At 42.2% G+C, this 21,481-nt stretch overlaps 2 protein-coding genes across 2 annotated transcripts in view; both read left to right on the top strand.

The window, feature by feature from the left end:
• fn1a (fibronectin 1a) overlaps window positions 1-13,985 on the top strand; it is a gene marked incomplete at its 5' end in the record, with an annotated part of 32,815 nt that extends 18,830 nt beyond the window's left edge. The window contains 28 exons of the mRNA XM_079170616.1: window positions 364-532; window positions 694-780; window positions 1,111-1,302; window positions 1,963-2,235; window positions 2,896-3,010; window positions 3,144-3,220; window positions 3,301-3,390; window positions 3,523-3,789; window positions 3,907-4,023; window positions 4,183-4,347; window positions 4,458-4,613; window positions 4,737-4,850; window positions 4,972-5,241; window positions 5,475-5,686; window positions 6,094-6,181; window positions 6,409-6,594; window positions 6,690-6,779; window positions 6,914-7,105; window positions 7,225-7,314; window positions 8,430-8,538; window positions 8,739-8,958; window positions 9,317-9,487; window positions 9,580-9,718; window positions 10,001-10,168; window positions 11,080-11,205; window positions 11,436-11,542; window positions 11,829-11,948; window positions 12,561-13,985. Of these exons, the coding sequence (XP_079026742.1) occupies window positions 364-532; window positions 694-780; window positions 1,111-1,302; window positions 1,963-2,235; window positions 2,896-3,010; window positions 3,144-3,220; window positions 3,301-3,390; window positions 3,523-3,789; window positions 3,907-4,023; window positions 4,183-4,347; window positions 4,458-4,613; window positions 4,737-4,850; window positions 4,972-5,241; window positions 5,475-5,686; window positions 6,094-6,181; window positions 6,409-6,594; window positions 6,690-6,779; window positions 6,914-7,105; window positions 7,225-7,314; window positions 8,430-8,538; window positions 8,739-8,958; window positions 9,317-9,487; window positions 9,580-9,718; window positions 10,001-10,168; window positions 11,080-11,205; window positions 11,436-11,542; window positions 11,829-11,948; window positions 12,561-12,629 (4,179 nt within the window). The 3' untranslated portion in view covers window positions 12,630-13,985. The remainder of the gene's footprint in view (window positions 1-363; window positions 533-693; window positions 781-1,110; window positions 1,303-1,962; window positions 2,236-2,895; window positions 3,011-3,143; window positions 3,221-3,300; window positions 3,391-3,522; window positions 3,790-3,906; window positions 4,024-4,182; window positions 4,348-4,457; window positions 4,614-4,736; window positions 4,851-4,971; window positions 5,242-5,474; window positions 5,687-6,093; window positions 6,182-6,408; window positions 6,595-6,689; window positions 6,780-6,913; window positions 7,106-7,224; window positions 7,315-8,429; window positions 8,539-8,738; window positions 8,959-9,316; window positions 9,488-9,579; window positions 9,719-10,000; window positions 10,169-11,079; window positions 11,206-11,435; window positions 11,543-11,828; window positions 11,949-12,560) is intronic.
• A 796-nt stretch (window positions 13,986-14,781) lies between these two features.
• umps (uridine monophosphate synthetase) lies at window positions 14,782-19,626 on the top strand. Its single transcript, XM_079170335.1, has 10 exons — window positions 14,782-14,993; window positions 15,254-15,407; window positions 15,867-15,991; window positions 16,092-16,279; window positions 16,356-16,453; window positions 16,543-16,703; window positions 16,785-16,902; window positions 16,996-17,171; window positions 17,265-17,379; window positions 17,988-19,626. The coding sequence occupies exons 1-10, from the start codon at window positions 14,844-14,846 to the stop codon at window positions 18,164-18,166; spliced, it is 1,464 nt and encodes a 487-aa protein (XP_079026461.1). The 5' UTR covers window positions 14,782-14,843; the 3' UTR covers window positions 18,167-19,626.
• The last annotated feature ends 1,855 nt before the right edge of the window (window positions 19,627-21,481 follow it).

The raw sequence follows: 21,481 nt of genomic DNA, 5'->3' as shown, positions 1-21,481 counted from the left end.
CATGTTTTAATATCCCACCACCCCACAAATGTATAAATCTGATGTTTCCTATTCTTTCCCATAAAATTAACAACTTGTGTGATCGTCTTCAGATGCAAATAGTTTCCTTCCGTTTGCTGTGGAAAGTGCGCTCCAGTTATTCTTGGTTAAGTGTCGGCCCCATTGGAGTTAAATAACATGGAAACTACAGACCTCAGGGTTCAAATCTGATTGGTTAGAATATGTCGCACCAGAGATGAGAATGTTCTACTGCCTTAGATGTTCTTGGGAAACCATTGACCTCTGACCTTTTACCTCCTGTACCCCCCAGTCCATGTCCCGCTCTCCGCCGTCTCTCTGACACTGTGTGCATTTATCTTTCAGTTGACGGTACGTCCCAGTCAGGGCGGAGAAGCCCCCAGAGATGTGACCTCTGACTCAGGAAGTATTTACGTTTCTGGCCTGACTCCGGGAGTGGAGTACACATACAGCGTCCAGCCAGTTATAAACGGCCATGAGCAGGGAACCCCAATCACACGCCGTATTGTCACACGTAAGAATAAACCAATGAATATTGAATTTGTCACCTTTTTTTCATTCTGGTCTTTTCCCTTTTATTGCCTGCTGTTTTGTTTGTTCCACCAACGTCTCTTCTTTTTGATTCTTTTACACTTTTCTTCTCCTCTGAAACCTCTTTTTCTTCTTCGTTTCCAGCTCTGTCTCCTCCTACTGATCTCAACCTGGAGTCCAACCCAGGCACCGGAGACCTCACAGTCCAATGGAACGGAGCCAGTATACCAGGTACACACACACACACACACACATACACACACACCTTCATATTCAGGTGCGCTTGAAACACAAAATATTTAGCCACATTTAACACTTCATCATATCAATCAATCTAAACCGCTTAATAGTATGCCTCTTTTGTGTGTTTTTGATTAAATCAATCTGTCAGTGAGTCCAGTTTGATTGAAACAACTCTTAGCTGTGACATTTGCAAAATGTCATTGAAATGCCAAAGTATAAATGTCAGCGTCTTATTGTTCCTCATTGATGCATCATTTATTTTTCTCATTTTCCACGCCATGTAAATCTTCCTTCTTTTTTTCTCTCTCTTGCTCTAAGACATCACTGGCTACAGAGTGACATGCACTCCCACCAAAGGGCAGCAAGGAAACGGTGTGGAGGAGTTTGTGGAGGCTGGTAAGAACTCCTGCACCCTGGAGAATCTCAGTCCAGGAGTGGAATACAACATCAGCGTTGTTACTGTTAAGGACGATATGGAGAGCACTCCGATATCAACTACCATTACACCAGGTGAGTGAGAGCTCAGCCCATAATCCTGGAGTTTTAATGTTTGTTTTTTTTAGACCATGAGGTATGGATATTCTGCAAAGGAATTCAGGGAGTCTGTTCTGATTCTCATGATAATTTTATAAGGGAAACGCGTTTGTGTGGCCAGTAAGAGCAAACTGTCCCCATTTGTAAATAACATGATATGTTGAAAGTGTATATGTTAAAATAACACAATAGCTTTCAACATTTAACAGATACTAGCTCCCCTGTGTTAGCACCACTGCTCTAACGTAGCACCAGTAGCTAAAGGACTGTCCAAAACGGCAATAGGACTGTTTTGCAACACTAATGCTATATTGCTCATTTATATATTACGATTTCTCAATGGAGTCGTTTCATTGAATAACAGATGAAACCTCAGGAGATGTTAATATATAAAAGGAAAATCGGCTTTGCATTAGCTCTTCCATGGGTGTGATATGTTGAATATCTCACCCTATTGGAAGTAGACAGTTTATATTGCTTGCCCTGACCGCTGCTGTCCTTTTGTTGTCTGTTGTATGTCCAACCCCTTCCCTTCACTTCCGCCTGTCGTTTGTTTGGTGTTTCTGTTGTCTTCTCCCTTCTACTTTCTTCTCCCTGCTACTTCCTTTCCCTCCAATCCTCTATCCACCCACCCAGAAGTCCCAAAGCTGACGGACCTCACCTTCAAGGACGTGAGCGACACCACTATCAGTCTCCGCTGGTCCCCGCTCAACACGACATCCATCACTGGTTACAGGATCACGGTGGTGGCGGCCGGCGAGAGTGTACCCATCTTTGAAGACATGGTTCTGCCGACGACCGGCCAATACACCGTCTACGGACTGGAACCTGGTATCGACTATGACATTAGTGTGATCACTGTGACGGAGAACGGCGAGAGCGAGCCCAGCACAGTCACTCAGCAGACCTGTAAGATTCCCTGAACCAAAGAACACTTCTTCTACTACTAATACCATGAACAATACATGCACACATGTTCTTATTGGAGTAGCCCTTCAGTCATAAATAAGAATACTAGAACTATACTTTAGGCAGATAGATAGTGTGACCTCAGTCTCCAAGGAGGGAGTCACAAATCACATTGTGTGTGTGCTGAGTTATATAATGTAATAAGGTTCTTGTTAAGCCTGAGACATTACTTTTTAAAGCAAACCTTTTAAGTTGCTGGTGTAATTGCGCAGCATCTTGCGTTGTCAGTTTAATAATCCCCTGTGTGTATGTGAGGACCATCTGGTTTTAGTTTCGGGGGTTTAATCATTCTGAGGCTCATTTTGCCCTCCAATGCAAACGCTGCTTGTTCTCTAACTTTTAAGATGTCATAAAACTTCAGATGGATTTACACTGACGCACACGTAAAACACAGACTCTTCCCCTAAATAGTGTGAATTATTGTCTAGTTTAGTCTAGTTTTCATTATTTTCTTGTTTCTTTCTTCAGATCTATTTTCTCCCCTTATTTCCCTCCTCACGCTTTCATAAAACTATTGCAATTCTCTTGCCCCCTGTTTATTTGCGCACCACTTGTACCTTTTGAACACACTCTGAACCCGCTGCTCTCTCTTTTCGATAGCTGTACCAGCACCCACTAATTTGGGCTTTGGCCAGATTGGGCCAGACAGTATGCAAGTCACATGGGTCCCTCCCGTTGTCCCTAACACAGCTGACATCAACAACTTCCTCATCAGGTACGAGAAGAAACATACAAAATACTTGTTTATTTCTGATTCAAGTTTTATCTTGAGGACAGGATTTCTTTCCTACACCCACATATAACAAAGCAACACAAATGACTCCTCTGTTGGCCTCCTTATTATTCAGGTATCATCCCATTGACGATGAAGATGACATTACAGAAACCAATGCAGAAGGCAGGACTAACAACGTGGTGCTAAGGAGTAAGTTACAGCAAAAACAACAAACACACAGGCACACAAATGACTACATTTGTATTTATGTCTTTTTTCATTGTCCACAGACTTGCTGCCTAACACAGAGTATCTGGTGAGCGTGGTGTGTGTGTATGAGCAGAGAGAGAGCTCGCCACTCGTCGGTACCCAGCAAACAGGTGAGTCTAACATGATCTAATTTAACAACAGGGGTAAATCAGTCCAGAAATGGGGATCAAACAGCTTCTTTTTCATGGTGCAGATGCTGTAACTTAATGCATCCTTCTCTGTATCTCCCGACCTCTTTTCAGCTCTGGATTCCCCAGTCGGCCTGCGTTTCTCTGAGATCTTCACCAACTCCTTTACCATCCACTGGCTCGCTCCCCAGAGCAAAATCACAGGTTACCGTATGCGTTACCAGATGGTCAGCGGCGGGAGGGCCAAGGACGAGAGGCTGCCCCCGTCCAGGAACCACTTCACCCTGACAGGACTCACTGCTGACACAGAATACTTGGTCAACATCTACGCAGTGAGCAGGTCCAAAGAGAGCCTGCCGCTCAGCGGGAAACAGAAGACAAGTATGAAATCATGATTTAATACTTGGTTTCATCCGGTTACTCACCATGTTATCATTATCATCATCATGTTGTTCACTAATTTTGTTATTTTCGGCTCTTCACTCTCTCTCTCTCCAGTCTCTGATGCTCCCACAGACCTGGAAGTCCTCGACTCCTCCCCCACCAGCATCACCGTCCGCTGGGATGCTCCACCTGTCACTGTGCGCTACTACAGGATCACTCATGGAGAGAGTGGTGAGCTAGTATTAATGGCTTAAGATGCATTTCTTTTTTTTGTGCCAGGAAACTCTTCTCAGAATGTATTTTATTTGTTATTCTAGTTCATACATTTATTTATGGAAATGTATTTGCGTTTGGTGTTATCACATTATCACATTATCATTCTTTATCCAGGAGGTCACAGTAATCCTAAGGAGTTCACAGTGCCTGGCTCTCAGTCCACTGCCACAATCACTAACCTGAAGCCTGGTACTGACTACACCGTCACTGTCTACGCTGTGACTGGTAGAGGAGACAGCCCCGCTTCCAGCACTCCAATCTATGTCATGCACAAGACAGGTACACACCCTCTGAGAGACATAAGTCACCCATTTTTTGTTATTATCCTGCTTCCACATATTTACCACTCATAGCTTTCTCCTCTTCATCTCTCCTTCCTCCTCTTCTAGGCGTTGACTCTCCCTCTGAAATGGAGGTGATGGAAGTGAATGACAACAGTGTCACAGTGAGGTGGAGCCCTGCCCAGGGCCCAATCAAGGGATACAGGGTGACTGGGGTCCCCAGAAATGGACAGGGGCAGTCTTTCACTGAGGTGGTGGCTCCAGGTACGGGGTTTGAACAAATACTCCAGTATTTAGTGTTTATCTGTAATTTAAAGCTTGACTAGATTTACATTTGTTCTGGCTTCTAATGTCTCTCTCTTCCCTGTTTTTTTATATCTTTTCCAGACCAGACAGAGATTACTTTCTCTGGACTGATGCCCACAGTAGAGTACGTTTTGAGTGTATATGCTCTTGGACAAAATGGAGAGAGCTCTCCTGTGGTGGTGAATGCTTTAACAAGTAAGGGTTTACACTTTCTAGAAAACGTATTTGTTAAATATTGTACCTCTTGACCTCTCCACCTACTTCTCTTAACTCCACTACCTTGCCACCCTTCTCTCTGCTCTCATCGCCTTTTTAGATGTAGACCGTCCCAAGGACCTGACCTTCTCAGACATCGACTCCTCCTCACTGCGGATCACCTGGGACAGTCCTGAGGGAATCGTCACATCTTACCGGGTCTTGTATTCCAGTTCGGAGGAGGGGGAGAGAGAGCTGCGCCCTGCTCCTCGAGGAGATGCTGAGTCTACTATTATCTATGGTCTGCAACCCGGCACTGAATACACAGTGAAGGTCATTGCTGTGCATGATGACACAGCCAGCACACCGCTGGTCGGGACACAAGCTACAGGTACGGAAGTAAATTGGCTCTATATGTAATAACAACAGTGACAAATGTGATACAGATAAGAAAAAGTGAAAGCTAAAGTTCAGAAACCAAACAGGAAGTTAGTTTTGGGCACATTGTATAAAGGTGAATATCCTTTATTCTGACTTGACAGTATTCAATGAGCACCTCCGTCTGCCGATACTGTGAGTACTGTCTCTGTGTAATCCTCGTTTTTTATCTTCTTCCCCCCACAGCCATCTCATCCCCCACCAACCTCCAGTTCTCCCAGGTTAGCCCTACCTCTTTCACCATGCGCTGGGCTGTGCCGGGTCAGGAAAACCGACTAACTGGCCTAACGGGCCTCACGGGCTACCGTGTGGTGGTGAGCCCAAAGAACAAGAGCGGTCCTACCAAGGAGATCAACTTGGCTCCAGATGCCACACAGGCGCACATCTCTGGACTCTCGGTGAGTGTGGCTCTGAGAGTCTGAACGGGGGACTGCTGTTTAGTGCAGTACCTTCTACATTAACAGCAACTTTAAACTAGTTAAAAGGTGGTTTCCCACCTTCCAGATACTCATTGGTTTCCATCTGTGTTATTAGTTATTAGAGTATGAAAATGGACTAGCAGAGACCTCCATCACAGGGAATGTTCTCCGTCTTGAAACTCCATTACGTTGCAAAAATAGCAGAACTAAAAAAAATGTGCATTGTTTACAAAATGTAATACATACACACACAGGCAGACTTGCATACCGGTGAGCACACATGCATATACATGCACTAAAAGTTATGTTTGTAGCTGCAGACAGCATAATTAAACTGCACAACACTGTGAGAGACTGAAGTCTTTTTTTTTCTCCGTCTTCCTTAGGGTGAAACTGTCTATGAAGTCCATGTTTATGCCTTGAAAAACTCTCTGACCAGCAGGCCAGTCCAAGGAGAGATCACCACCCTGGAGAGTGAGTTTGAAACATGGAAATTCTGAAATTCTGACAAATGAATGGATCCTTTTGATGCATGTATACAGAGCGATGGCATTATTGTAAACGTTGTTATGGAATGTCTTGTGTTGTGCAAAAAAGCCATTCTCAAGTTTATCCCAACTTTATAAATATATACATTCTCTCCCTCCTGGTTTCGGTCCTTCTCTCCCTTACTTTCTCTCTCTTTCCTCGTCTCCCTCAAGGTCTCAGCCCCCCTCGTCGCATTCGTATCTCTAACGTTAACGACTCTTCCATCACCCTGACATGGCGCTCCAAGATGGAAACCATCTCTGGCTTCCTGGTTGAGGCCACTCCCACCATCTCCTCTACAGGCTACATACCCATTCAAAGGACCATTGGTCCTGACTCGCGCTCCTTCGTTATTACAGGTAATGACGATGCACAAGCATTTTTATACACAAAGATGTAGTGTAAACCCACAGCTGTAACCCCTCACTAACCTGTCACTCTGTCTTCACTTCAGGTCTGGAGCCAGTCACCGAATACAAGATCAACATCTATACACTGAGAGGGAACGCACGCAGCACACCTCTCACAGTCACTGCCACCACGGGTAACCATTCATTTCTAGCCTACAGTGTCAGTCCAGAGGAACACATTACTTTGTGAAATGTTACTTCTTTGCTGTGACGGTGAGAAACATAACATTGGTAACAACAAAAGTATTTTCTTACTTGTCTCTTCCAGCCAGACCAGTGGTCATCCCGCCCACCAACATCCGCTTTACCTCCCTGAACCCTAACAGCATCTCTTTCACCTGGGAGCCATCACGCAGTCCAGGGGTTACTGGGTATTATGTCACCTATGAGGAGGCCGGGGGTTTGCCTCAAGAGGTTATCCCAAGACCCCATGCAGGCCAGAGCTACGCCATTGTCAATGGTGAGTGTGCAGCATGGGATTTTCTCTACTCGTACGTACATGCAAATGCATCGATTACAAATTGTGGCAAATAACAAATGCTCATAACTTCTTTTGTATTTTTTGTGTTTTGGCCATAGGTCTGAAACCAAGAACGGAGTATGTCGTTAAGATTGTTACGCTGCAGAATTATTTAAGAAGCACACCTCTAGTGGGCAAAGCCAGAACACGTAAGTACACCCATCATCCACCTGCTAGCACCAATGGGCCCTGCAAACATTAGATCTTTTACTTTGACGTTTTTATTTTATCTAAGTGAAGGTTAATTAGGACATTTTTAAGAGTGTTTCTATTGACAAAACCTTTATCCCCATTATTCTTTCAGAGTGGATTATAGTATTCTGATACTGGTGCTGTAGAATAATAAAACTAGATGCTATCAAGTCCTGCTTCCAAAAGTCTTCATAAAACTATAAAATACGACTTGGGCTTTTTTATGTTTCCCACATTCAGGGATTGTGCCAATTAGTTGAGGTAATCTTGTGTCTCCACTGGAGGAGAACTTGGTCTGGTTATGCTTATTTGTCATGATGGTTGCAATGAAGAATACCTTCTCTTACAGACACTTTTTTCCATCAGAAAAAGTCATATTAGCAGATTTTTTTTTCTGTTGGCAAAACCATTGTCCAGGTAATAAGTTACAATTGCCACATATTTGCTATTGCTATATGTTTGACAGCACTGTTGCCCTCTACTGGCTTTCATGTCTAACTGCTGCTAATGTAGACTTACAGCATATAGCCCTTGATATTGATTGTCATTTATATTCTTCCACACTAAACACTGATGTTAAGATGGGAAAAGCTACACTTCAGACAGAGGGTCAGTTTTCAAAATGGGCTGCAACTAAACAGCTGAAAGGCTGTCAAACCGCAAATCTATGTTTCATAATAACATGACCATAGCCAGTAAGCACTATTCAACAACCCATTTGGAGCAAAACATTCCATTTAATTATATCCACCTAAAAAGGCCCTATAAACAACTATACAACCAGGTCCCGACTGTAACCACTGGAATCAAATGCATGAAATGTCTGGGCTTGTATGGATCTATTAGATGCATTTTCATCCTCAAAATCTTTATTTTGGTTGAAAACAATTCTATAACTATTAAAAGTTTCCCCAGTAGCACAGTTGAAACACAACAAGTGTGTGTGTGTGTGTGTGTGTGTGTGTGTGTGTGTGTTTCACCTGCTAAAGGTTCAGCTGGTGGATCTGTAGATTTGCTTTGGCCTGCTGGCTTATAACAGCTAGCATACATACATATGTCTCTTGTCCAACAGAGCCAGCTCCAGATCATCCGCTATTGGTCCCCGAGCTGCCACTGCTTCCTGTTCCTCACCGACCCACCACTGACATCCTGGATGTTCCAGAGTCCTTCAATGACAAGCTGTAAGAACCAGCATAATCGTACTGAAATGATTGATTCAGAACAAAGATGCAAGAACAAAAACACCTTACATATCTGTGCAGTTAAACTGTGCTTTTAAAGTTAACTCTTTTTCTTTCCTTTTTTTTTGTTCATTCACGTTCCAATTCACATCTCCTGTTGTTATTCCTTCCTCAATCCTCTCTTTTTTTTCTGTGTGCAGTTTTGACACCAACCATGTTCACTTGGCTGGTACTAGTGGCCAGAACCAACCAGGCCAGCAGGGCCAACACATCTATACTGAGTACCAGAACCTAGGCCCCAACAACGGACTTCATGGCCCCTTCAGTGGACCCAAAGAAGGCCAGAGACCGACTCTCAGAGAACCTCTGATCTATATTCCTGTAGCAGGCCCTGATGGAAACAGAGTACCCTTGGTCAGGGTGTGTAAGACTTAAATTATCTGTAAATCTGATGTACCTCATGATGTTATTTTAATGGGAAAATGTTGTATTAATCCACTATTATTAAAGATTTATATTATCTAGAGTTTGGGAATGTGGCTGATAACAAATAACTGGCCACACGAAACTGTGGTGTGAATCATAAAGTCTCAGCGGATCTGATCTCACTGTTCTGTAACTCATAACTTCAACTTTTCTTATAAAGAAATATAGAACTTAAACAGAAGTTGCTAATGCATTAGCTGTCAATCGATATCCATCATAAAAGTGTACATGTGACATTTTTGGTGGTTTTATGACCGAACAATATCTCCGTACTGTACGTTTGATCCTGTAGGTGAGCGACGGTCTCCTGCCAGGTCTTGCGTTTGGTTTCCCTGACAATGAAACCGAGTTGCCCCAAGAGGCACAGACAATCACAACCATCTCCTGGTCTGGGGTTCCTCAGACTTCAGAGTATGAGGTGTCCTGTAATCCCATTACACACCTGGAGGAAAGAGGCTTCCAGGTATACACACACACCCACACACACACACAGTCTCTCACACACATATATTTATTGCTGGAGGTGTAAGAACCACTTTCTCTTCCTCCCTATAGATGCGTCTTCCTGGCACCTCCAACAGTGCTACACTGGTTGGTTTGACATCCGGAGCTTCCTATAACGTCGTGGTAGAGGCCATGAGGGGCGGGGCTAAAGAGAAGGTTTTGGAGGAAGTCGTAACCGTTGGCAATGCTGGTACAGTAGTCCACACTTGACAATGACAATAAAGTTGAATATGTTTAAAGTTGAATATGCATTCCTATGTACCACATGTATACACAAAGATGAATTAATTGTATAAAATCTCACTATGAATAGTAATTGTTTAGACACAACAATGTTTTAATATGAAATTTTTTTATAGATGCAAAACATTTAAATCAAATGATGGAGCATATTGTGTGTATCATCTGTCTTTGTCAAGGTAAACCAATCAGCTGGTTCAATTTTAAACGTATTTTTGTATCCATCCCTTAGTTCCAGGTGACATTCCCATTTCCACCAACCGGGATGTGTGTTATGACACATTCACACAGACGTACCATGAGGTGGGCTCAGAGTGGGAGCGCATGTCTGAGACGGGCTTCAAGCTGTGGTGCCGCTGCCTTGGGCTGAGCAGCGGCCATTTTAGATGTGATTCATCCAGTGAGTGGCTTAATAACCCCATCCCAGCATGCTTTGCAAACACACCATGGAATTATACATCAAATAATTCTATGTGATTTACTCAAGAGGAATTTATAAGACAAAATCAATGTATCATAGATAAAAAAAAACTGAACAGACTTGTTGGAGTTATGTGCTACACAAAACAATGAATACATTTTACTTGATGCACTTTATAAATTCCTTAGCTACAGTTGAAAAGACATAGAATTTTACAGTTCTATGTGCGGCAACACAGTAATAAAATGATGGCATGGGCAGCCTTAGCAGTGTAACTAGATCATTTACTGTAAGTTATTAGATAGTTTCTTTACTATGTATGAGTCTGTCTGTAGTCTGCCCATGTTGGTCTCCCTGCTCTGCCTCTGTAAACTGTGAAAACCTCACAGACTGCAGAAAGCTAAGCTAAGCTAACTGGCCTGCGTCAGTCTCGGTTTTTTGTATTGTCCATAGAGCTAACACGACAATACCAGAAACTGAGATCACCATCCATTCGCCATAAGTACAGTGCCATTACGCTGTCTGTATGTCTATGTGTGTGTGTGTGTGTCCTCACTGGGACAATGTATGTATTCAACTGGGAACCAGTCAAACTCACTGGGGCTCTGTCAGATTTCAAGGATGTGATCACGTGTTGTTTGAAGTACAAATGTATTTTGGAGATTGTAAATTTCAAAATCTGTTTCTGTGAATCTTTGTCTGCAGTGTGAAGAGAAAAAGTTGAACTTTTGGAAATGTTGTCAAATGAACTTCTCTCACATATACACTTCACTCACTCTTTGCTCTTTCCCATCTTTGCCATTTCAATCCAATCTTCCACCTTCTCCGTGCTGTCCTCTTGCTTTTCTCTCTCTCTCACTCTCATGCTACTTCTTTGCGCTCCTTTTTAGAGTGGTGTCATGACAACAATAATAACTACCGCATCGGGGAGAAGTGGGATCGCCAGGCTGAGAACGGTCACATGATGAGCTGCACCTGCCTGGGCAATGGCAAGGGGGAATTCAAATGTGAACCCCGTAAGTACAGACTGGTGAACATACACACAAGTTAACCTAAACTCCCCGTAATGTCAGGCTTGTTTTTTTGTGTTCCTGGACATGTTTGTTTAGTATATTTCTTCTTTCAATCCTTTCTCAAGGATATTCACTTCACATTCATTGCTGTTATGAAATGAATGGAGAACGCATTAAGAAAATACAAAATTCAATTTTTTGCTAATCTTTAATATGTAACTCTCACCCTCCAGATGAGTCGACGTGTTATGACGATGGGAAAATGTACCAGATGGGAAACCAGTGGCAGAAGGAATACCTGGGCGCCATCTGTACCTGTACCTGCTATGGAGGACAACAGGTGTGTAACACTGTGTGTGTGTGTGTGTGTGTGTGTGTGTGTGTGTGTGTGTGTGTGTGTGTGTGTGTGTGTGTGTGTGTGTGTGTGTGTGTGTGTGTGTGTGTGTGTGTGTGTGTGTGTGTGTGTGTGTGTGTGTGTGTGTGTGTGTGTGTGTGTGTGTGCGCACTCAAACCTATTCACTGCTGCTTCATGGGGAATGTGTACTACCATCAGAACTGCGTTATGGAGTCCTTGTGATCAGACTGTGTTTGTGCGTGTGCGTCATCCTCTCCCTCCATCTCTTCAGGGCTGGCGTTGTGAGAACTGCAGAAGGCCGGGAGGACCGACGGATGTGGACGCTGACCTCCTTCAACCTGTCCATACAGATGTCTTCGACCGTTACAGAGAAAATGCTCTACGCAAACTGGTCAGTGTCTCACTATAGGTTTTACTACTGCTAATCTGCTCTAAAATAAAAAAAACTATAAATTAATATCACAATTTAGCCACAAATATTAACACACTGCAGATATAATTCAACAACTTTAAACTTGAATTAAGGATAGGACTTTCTTTCATTTATCTCCCCTGATCCCTCAACTTTACATGTTAATGTTCAAGTAAACCTGTAATAAAAGCATTAAGTATTAAATTCAGCATAGTTTTGGTGATCTGTAATTTTTCATTTATTTACAGCAGTGTTTCCCAAACCGTTTTTCTGGAGAAACTTTTGAAAAAATTGTGAGAGGAACTAATTTGTGCGTAAATGAACGTTCCGTGAACCATTTTTACTGCCATTTCCGCATTAGCTTATATTATCTTGAAAAGTTAAACCAGCCGTTTCAAATGTACTAAATCACAAACGTCTTTTCATGCATGTGTTATTGAAAACATATAAACGTTATAAATAAAGTTATTTGGTGACCCCGTCTTTGGGAATGACTGATTTAGAAGAGGTTGCTTTAAATCCAGTCAAAACTAATAAATCACAACATCTCTTCTCTCTTTCCTTCTCTTCTTGCCCTTCTCTGCTCTCCAGAACATCCAATGTCCGATTGAATGTTTGAGGCCGGAGCTGCTTGCAGACGCTCAGAACCCCTTAGAGTAGAGAAGAGGGGAATATGAGTGAAGGAGGATGAAGAAGTGAGACCCCTTACAGCGTTGATACCACTTCAAGAAGGAAGCCTCCTCCTGTTTTCATTCAAAGAAGACATTTCCATCAGATCTTTGCCTTTAAAGGTTTCCCCTCACCAAATTTAAGTGCCTTAACTAGACTTTTCTACACCAACCTTTGTGCCTTTTCAAAGATCTGTTCGACTTTTCACATTGGTTGTGATCCTTTCTTCTTCGTGAGGAAAAAAAGGATTTCTTCATCCAAGGATTTTTTTTTTTTTTTTACATCAATCTAGAGCACAAATCCTGCTGCTTTATCACCTCAAACCTGCCTACCCCCCAAACAAACTGTTGGCACACTCACACATACCAGATGCAGTGTATTTGTTGTGTATTTTTACTGTTGGGACTTTTCAAGAGTATTTCAAAAACATTTGTAAAACAATCCATGACCATTATCTTCCTTTTGACCAAGACAAAACACACCAAATGTGTCTGATTTTATATAATGATGTTCCCTGATGATAACACATGTGATACATTCCCCAATGTTTTAAGTCTTACTGTGACTAATGAATATTCCGAAAATATTTAGGTAATGGTACAAAGCATCTTTTGGCTCTTTTGACATTTCCAAATCAGCAGAGTGTGATTATTGCAAACAAACTATATCCATACAGTATTTTTACAGTTTTCCTGTCTCAGCTTGACTTCCCTAGATAGATATGACAGTTAAAGTCAGATTTTGATTAGACAATTTTTATTAACTTGAATCAACATTCTTTGGCATGAAGGAGATTAAAGTGGTAAAAGCTGTGCGACACTGCAAGTGTCCTGTCTGCAGAGCAACGGGTCACTACGAATTCTCTTTAGATTACAAGAAAATCAAAACGACACATTTTCCTTTAAAAAGATAAGCACTGTTACTTTTGAGTTGGTATTACAAAGCGTTGCCTTGCTATTATTTCGGTATAGGCTCTTGAAGTCAACATGTAGATGTGATTCTGTGATCTGTAGTGTGGATATGTTAAAAGTAGATAAGGTATCGCACCTATGAAATCTATAAAGCAAAAGCTGACTGACCAAAAGTGAAACTGTTATTTCAACAACAACAAACATGTAAGTCAATTGGAGGATTCGTTACTATTTCCAAGTGAAATGCATTTTCAATTACATTCATGTTTGTATTTTTAGTTTATTTTTTAATTCATTTCTTTTATTTATCCCTTTTATTCAGGCATTTGTTTAATGCTTTTTTGGGGTGTACACTTTATTTTTTAATTAACTTGTTTTTATATTGTTGGTGCCAAAATCTGAACTACTGTGGACTGAATCTTTTTAATAAACTGAAAAAAACAAGCCAAATGTCAGTGTTTTTCTTTTTGTCTGGGGAGAATAAATCATTTTATTTTCTACAAGTGTACAAGAAACAACAGGCTGTGTTTTTTTTGTAAGATCTGAATTGTTTGACAGAGAAAATATGAATCGATAATAACCTATAACAACCACACATACATACATGCAATCTAAAATAAGGATCTGAGGCAGCGTTCGATTCCACAAGCCCTTGGTATGTGGAAGGTCTGCGCTTTTATTCTGAAAAGCAAAAAACCCTACACCGGAAAGTCACTCTCCCCCGCGTTCTGGTTGGTTCTGCCTGATTTCCGGTTAACTGTATTTCCTTCAGAATATAATTGCGGGAAATTGTTCTTGAGTAAAATGGACTAAAAAGCTTGAGTTAATGGTAGTGCCAGAAAGAGAACACACATTAATAATTTTTCCAATCTGGGTTTCTTCTTCTGTTACTGTAATCTTCCTCCTGGGATCATAACGCCTGATCTTATCATTTAATATTATGTGTAGTTTGTCAGCTATTGAGGGCCTACCTTTTAAAACGGATTGTTTATACTCTCGAGTTCCTGCAGAGGCACTTTAGCTTAATTTTGCACTCATTAGCCTATGTAGGCTTCATGAAAAAAAATCAATAAAGCCCCTAAACAATTTCGCTGAACTTCTAGACCTGACATTGTACCTGACATGATTGTTAATGCGCAAAAAAATACAGGATATCGAAAAACATCCGATCGCGGGATGATGCTTTTATTCTGACGAAATCAGAGCGGAAGTGTCGCTGCCCAGAGGAAGCCTCGAAGACGAGGCTGCTGCAACTTCGAAATAACTTCTGTTAAGGCTCCAGAATACAGACGAGATGGAAAACGTCTCCATGGAAAGTTTGATCCTGAAGCTCCACGATGTGAGCGGGGTGAAGTTCGGAGAGTACAAGCTGAAGAGCGGCATGATGACGCCTATTTACATCGACCTGCGGGTTCTCGTGTCCCACCCAGCGCTCATGAACCAGGTAAACACGTGCTGAAACTCCTCGCGACACAACTGGACGAACTAAATCCTATGCGATGAAGGAACAACAACTGAAACATCACACATCTATCTAAAGGCTGCACGGTGTCGCGCTATAATGCAGCGTAACTACTCAAAGGTTCCCCGAATAAGCAATTGACTGAAAGTTGCTGAGTTTATTACCTCTAGAGTTCTTTTAAATAAAGTTTAAACATCTAATGTCCAATGCCACATTGATTTTTTTACTGTTTTAATGTGCAGGTGTCAAGTGTTCTCTACCAGCGAGTGCAAGACGAGGGACTACAGTTTGATTCTGTGTGTGGGGTTCCATACACAGCCCTGCCTTTGGCCACGATCATCTGTTCTACACAAGAACTGCCCATGCTCATCAGGCGGAAGGAGGCCAAGGACTATGGTGGGTGGGCTGGGTTTATGGGACGTTTAAAGAGTATTGTCCTCCATGGATTGCATGGGTGTTTGTGAGAAGATGAGGATAGTGATATTAGAGCCTAAGCCCATTTAAAAAAGAAAAATAATCTCTTTTTCCAAATATTACATCATCCATATTCTCCCAGTAGGACACTTTGACACCCCGTGGAGCCTATGTGGGTTAAAATGGTCACTAGTACCACAACTCTTATCAGTGATGTTAAAGCACGTCTTTTGTCTCAGCTGTCAAACACAATAACCTACAGCACTGCTCCACCCCTGATACACAAGTGGCGACATGATTGAAAGTTTAGATATCCAAGTTTTCTAAAACAACGCAGGAGCAGTTTTCTGACCCGTGTGATCGAGAGCGGATTAAGCAACAATAACTCTAGTTCGCCAGGAAAAGGGGCTGATGAGACTCCTTGTGTAACCCCTCTTCTAGGAACCAAGCGTATGGTGGAGGGCTCATTTCGTGAGGGGGACATATGTCTGATCATTGAGGACACGGTGACCACCGGCAGCAGCATCCTGGAGACTGCTGAAGTGCTCTACAAAGAGGGGCTGAAGGTGCGTTATCAGAAGAGATGATGCTTTTTGTTAGAATGATCACTGTAACGGTCATTTAAGCCCATTAAGTAGTAGTAGTATTGTCTTTTATCTGTTCTAGGTGACCGATGCCGTAGTACTAATGGACAGAGAGCAAGGCGCCGTAGAGATGTTGGCGTCTCGGGGAATCCGGCTCCATTCCATCATCTCCATGTTCAAGCTGCTCGAGGTGCTGCAGGAGGCCGAACGTATCGACACCAACACCGCCCAGAGAGTGAAAAAGTTCATCCTGGACAATAACACTTTCAGGTACAGTCGCACAGTTTTGGTGAGGATAGTGTTTGTGTTTAAATGCATACTAACGTTGCAACTTCTCCTCTTTCAGCCACAAGGATGATAACGGCAACGGGGTCCCTGCCACCAAGAAGGCGTGTGTGGAGAAGAACATGGAGCTGAGCTACGCCGACAGAGCCAAACTACCAAGTATGTAGCCAAGTGGCCAGCACTAAATTTCACGGTACAATTTGTTGAATGAAGCTCTTCACCCAGCCTCTCCCTCCCCTCGTCTGCAGACGTTCACCCTCTGGCGTCAAAGCTGCTGAAGACCATGGAGGAGAAGCAGTCGAACCTCTGTGTGTCCGCCGACGTGACGAGCAGCGAGGAGCTTCTTCGGCTGGCGGACTCTCTCGGTCCGACCGTCTGCATGCTGAAGACCCACGTAGACATCCTGAAGGTCTGAGTGAAACCGGTTCACGTTTCACAAGAACAACACTTGTCAGGACAATTAATCGAATATTGTGACGTCTGCCAACAGGACTACACGGTGGCCTTTACCCAGAAACTGCAGGCGTTGGCCGAGAAACACAACTTCCTCATCTTTGAAGATCGCAAGTTTGCAGACATTGGAAACACAGTCAAGCATCAGTATGAAGGTGAGAGGATTTGATATTCAAATTTGGGCTTATGTATGACACACACCTGTCTTCAAGATGACATTTGAGAAACTGTGTTTTGTTATTTCCCAGGTGGTATGTACCAGATCTCATCTTGGTCCCACATAGTGAACGCCCATGCGGTGCCGGGCCCCGGGGTTGTGAAGGGCCTGAGCGCTGTAGGAAGGCCTCTGGGCCGAGGCTGTTTGCTCATAGCACAGATGAGCTCCCAGGGGTCACTGGCTACTGGTGAATACACAAAGGCTGTGGTAAGTGTGTGTCTGCATTTTCTAAGTTTACTCAGAGATATATATATATATTATAGTTCATGGTTTACAGTTTATCTACGTTTATCTTCACAGCTGGCGATGGCAGAGGAGCAGTCAGACTTTGTGATTGGGTTTATCTCTGGCTCCAAGATCACCAAGAAGCCAGAGTTCATCCACATGACCCCTGGTGTGCAGATGCAGGCCGGAGGTAAAAAAAAACAAAAAGTTTTTTAATATTAATTTTTTTATTTTACATACATGCATACACATTTGTTTGGATGCATACGCACAGACTCCAACTTGAATATTATTAATCTGTGGTGTTCATGAATTGTAGGAGTGGACTTTAGATGCATTTTGTGTTGTAATGTATTTTCTAGGAGAAGCACATGGTGTAAACGATGCACCACTACAACAAAGATGTGTCACCCAAAAGTATTTGGACCCCACATAAGTGCAAACTGTCTGTTAGCATTGCTCTTATGTGAACAGTGTAGGACAATAAACCCATTTTATACATAGTACTCCAATATTGGGACAATGCCTGGTATAACCTGGCTGCCTTAAGTGCCTAAGTGTCGTTTCTCCTGTTAGTGATTTATCTGTGACGCCCCAAACATAGATGGTAAAAAAGGTAGAAAGAGCTTGATGACTTTCAACTCTTTCTTTTTGGTGTTGTGGCTCCTCTTTAACACAAGGAGGCGCTATAGTGTAAGAAATGATTCCTGGACGAGCTATCAATAGTCCTCTTGCTCCTGAACAACCTCCCCCCTTCTCTGTCTCCTCACCCCACCCCACCCCACCCCACTCTTACAGGTGATGGGTTGGGCCAGCAGTACACCACCCCAGAGGAAGTCCTCTACAACAAAGGCTCTGATGTCATCATCGTCGGTCGGGGGATCCTGGAGGCCCCTGATAGGCTGAAAGCTGCTGAGTCGTACAGAAAGTCAGGCTGGGAGGCTTACACAAAGAGACTGGGCCAGAGTGGCCAATAGGGAGGTTAAGGAGTTGCATCTAATTTCAAATTTTACCTGCAACTTTAATAAGGACTTTTGCGGACAACCTTTTAAGTATTTTGTCTTTTACATTTTGAGTAGTGTGCACATATTTGGATACATCAATACATTGATAGACATTTGCAGGAGGTACCTGGCAGGTGGAACCGGACACGTTACTGTGGAACATATGTAAATGCGAACTTTTGATTCTGTCGTATTGATGAGCTGCTTTAACTGTGTTCTTCCGATTCCCTCCGATCAATAAACTGCACAACTTGACCTGAAGTCCGTCTGCTGCGATACCTCTGATCAGGTTTAGACAAATTTGGGAAAATGTATCTTTATTCCTTGAAGATGGCTCGTTCTTCCTATTGAGGTCAAACCGTGAAGAGAAAATATGTGGATTACCTTGAAAAGCTAGTTGTTGTTTTTTTGAGTTTGCTGTCAAAGTCCCCTGAGGATTTTGTTTGTTAAAGCAAGATTACGAGGCGTCGTTCGCTTGAGAAAGACTACTGCGTCCACTCAGGATGAAGCTTGTTTTTGCCACAAGCTCACCGTCCTGTCTGTATCATGTAATTGTTGCAATACTAGACCACGATTTGTTGTCCGAATAAGAGGGGGAATGGGTAATATTTTTTTTAATGGTTGCGTAATATTTAGGTTGTGATTCGGGGAATGTTCCGGTACGGTCTTGTCCAATCTGGATCTCAAGCATCACTTTTCATATTCTATCGGACATACTTTTGGCTGCAAGACATAACTCCATACCCAAATATCTGCTGCTAATTACGTCATTAATGAACTCCAGCTTCACAAAGTAGCAGTAATAGGTTGGTGTTAGGCTTGAACGTACAGTTAGCTCATTTCATGGCAAACGGAACAGCTTAGTCAGTCACAGTTCAGTAATGGATGATGAGTTTCAAATAGTGGTTTTTACTATGGTCCTAACTTGACTTCATTTTTTCTAAAGGGAATACTTTATATGTTATGAACTATAAAATGATGCCTGATTTGATTGCAATGTCCTTAACTTACCATAAAAGAGCAAATGCTGAGGTAAAGTATCATTTTCCTAAATCGCTATAGATTCAGTCATTATGTGACTTGATCAGGGATCTCAGTTGTTGTCCATTGTCTTATCTTCTGTGTCTCTAAGAAGAGATGTGTTTTTTTAAGACCGGAGAAAGTTTCCTTCAGTTTGACACCTCCCTTTAAAAGCAAACAGATTTTATTATCTGTGTGTCCTGGAGCCATGACAGTTGTGCTGTTACTAACAGGCCTACATGCAATGAAATCGGTTCAGAAGGTTCTTGATGGTTTCCTCATACTTGGTTTAATGGTTAGATGTATTTATCTAACAGAGATCTTGTTTGGCTTTTTTCCCCTCCGTATGCAGAAGAAATGCAATGTGGGTTTTTGTAAAGTGAGAGTGAATACTTAAATAAAATCTTACGTTAAAAAAACAAGTTCAATGTTTATTTTTCCTCCCCTACTGTACATATATGCACTTACTGTAATAATACTGCAATGTCATTTGTTTTGAAACTTCCGCTATGTGATTTAGCTAGATTAAGATACTGTATTTCACAATTGGAATGTACTCATATTGGGAAAAAAAAAGACTTTAGATAATGCACCAATAATCAATGACCCATCAAATAACCTCAGTGGTTATTATTACACCACATTGGAGAAATTCCATCTTCTTTTTAAACTGATCTTGGTTGGTTTCCTTTACTTTATACTACCTTAAAGGTGGTTCAATTCCAAATTCAGGGCATATTGATTTTGGGATTGCCTCTCAACATGGCGACGGCTGAGCCGGCAGCTATAGCAGCTAACGGTGGTAACAGCGCAAACAAAGGCAACAATGCCGACAGAGCTAACCGTGTTAAACTGGGGGGTGGGGGGACCGATGGGTGGCTGTTCTGCTTCACTGTTATCAGCAGTAACCGCCGGATTTAGCTAGTGTAGGTTGAAACCACTGTTTGTTGACTTGCATAACTCCATTTAAGGCTTCATAAAAGTTATATGAGAGATGAGTCAATTAAGCTGTGTATTATGAATTAAAAAAAAACTAGCCAGAATACAATTCCAGTTTGAAGCAATCACTTCTGATCAAATAAAATACTGTCAATGTGAATCATTAGACTCACAGAAACCTGGTGTTGTGATCACAAATGGTTGAATTTAATATAACAATGTTGTCAAGAATATTTTGTTGGTTTTGATCCACAGTATATATCATGAAATACAACAAATGTGTGCAAAATTATAAAATCAAGTAATTCTATATAATTCCTCTTCCTCACTTTAAGTGTATTTCTTGCTGGTTTGAATGTTGATGTTCTATCTCTATATCACATTTAATTTATTTTCTTATCATCTCTGTATTGTGCCTCCATGATGGTGGGGGATGGTAGGAATAGTCCAAATGAAAGCAGCAGGGGCTGAGAAATAACTTGTAGTCCTTACCATTAGTCAAACTTGGATCCTACAATTCTCATAATGCAACTCGGTTGGATCTTTTTTTAGACCTCCCCTGCCTGTTTAATTATCACCTTTTTTACATTTTTCCTGTTTACACCTTTTTCTCTGATCGGTTGACTGTCATTGTTCATGTTTTGTGGAACAGGTTCAGTTGTCAGTTGGAAAATCGCTTTTCACGATCTTTGCCTTACAATTACCAATAGTTTTCTGTATTATTAAATACATAGGTACTGAATTATTAAATCACTAAAACATTTCCAGATTCCATGATTGCATTACTTATTCAGAGGCCATTCAGCTAAAGAAAATAGGAATCAGCTTCAAGCATTACTGTCATTTGACCGAGACCAACTTGATCAAACGACATACTTCTCCTGTTTTGCCGTGAGTTTGGCTGAATCATTGTTTCGTCATGTCTCAGGGTGGATTTTTTTTCTTCAGTGGCAGTTTGAACCCTGAGCATTTGCCTTCCACGGCACCTGGTAGATTCCACAGAGAGATTTATTTCCCCAAAGTTGTCAGGCAAGGTGAGCCGCCCATCAGCAGAAAGTCATTTGCAAGGCATATGATATGGAAATGATGCCCGAACAGACTCTGAACAAATTGAGTTGGCAGGTAGCGACCTTACAATGCGCCTCTCTGCAGATCAACGCAGGCACAAAGGTCAGACACGTTGCCTGGCACAGAGGAGGAGGAGGGAGGGAGGGAGGGTGCTTTGGATGGAGGAAAAGGGTTGGTAAGAATAATGCATTGTGTGTGTGTGTGTGTGTGTGTGTGTGTGCGCGCGCACCCCTCCCCCTTTATGTCAATATTGGATCAGAG

Source organism: Pholis gunnellus (assembly GCF_910591455.1).
Source record: "Pholis gunnellus genome assembly, chromosome: 12".
Lineage (NCBI taxonomy): Eukaryota > Metazoa > Chordata > Actinopteri > Perciformes > Pholidae > Pholis > Pholis gunnellus.
The sequence above is the reverse complement of the archived record's forward strand: the minus strand, read 5'-3'. Positions and strand labels throughout refer to the sequence as shown.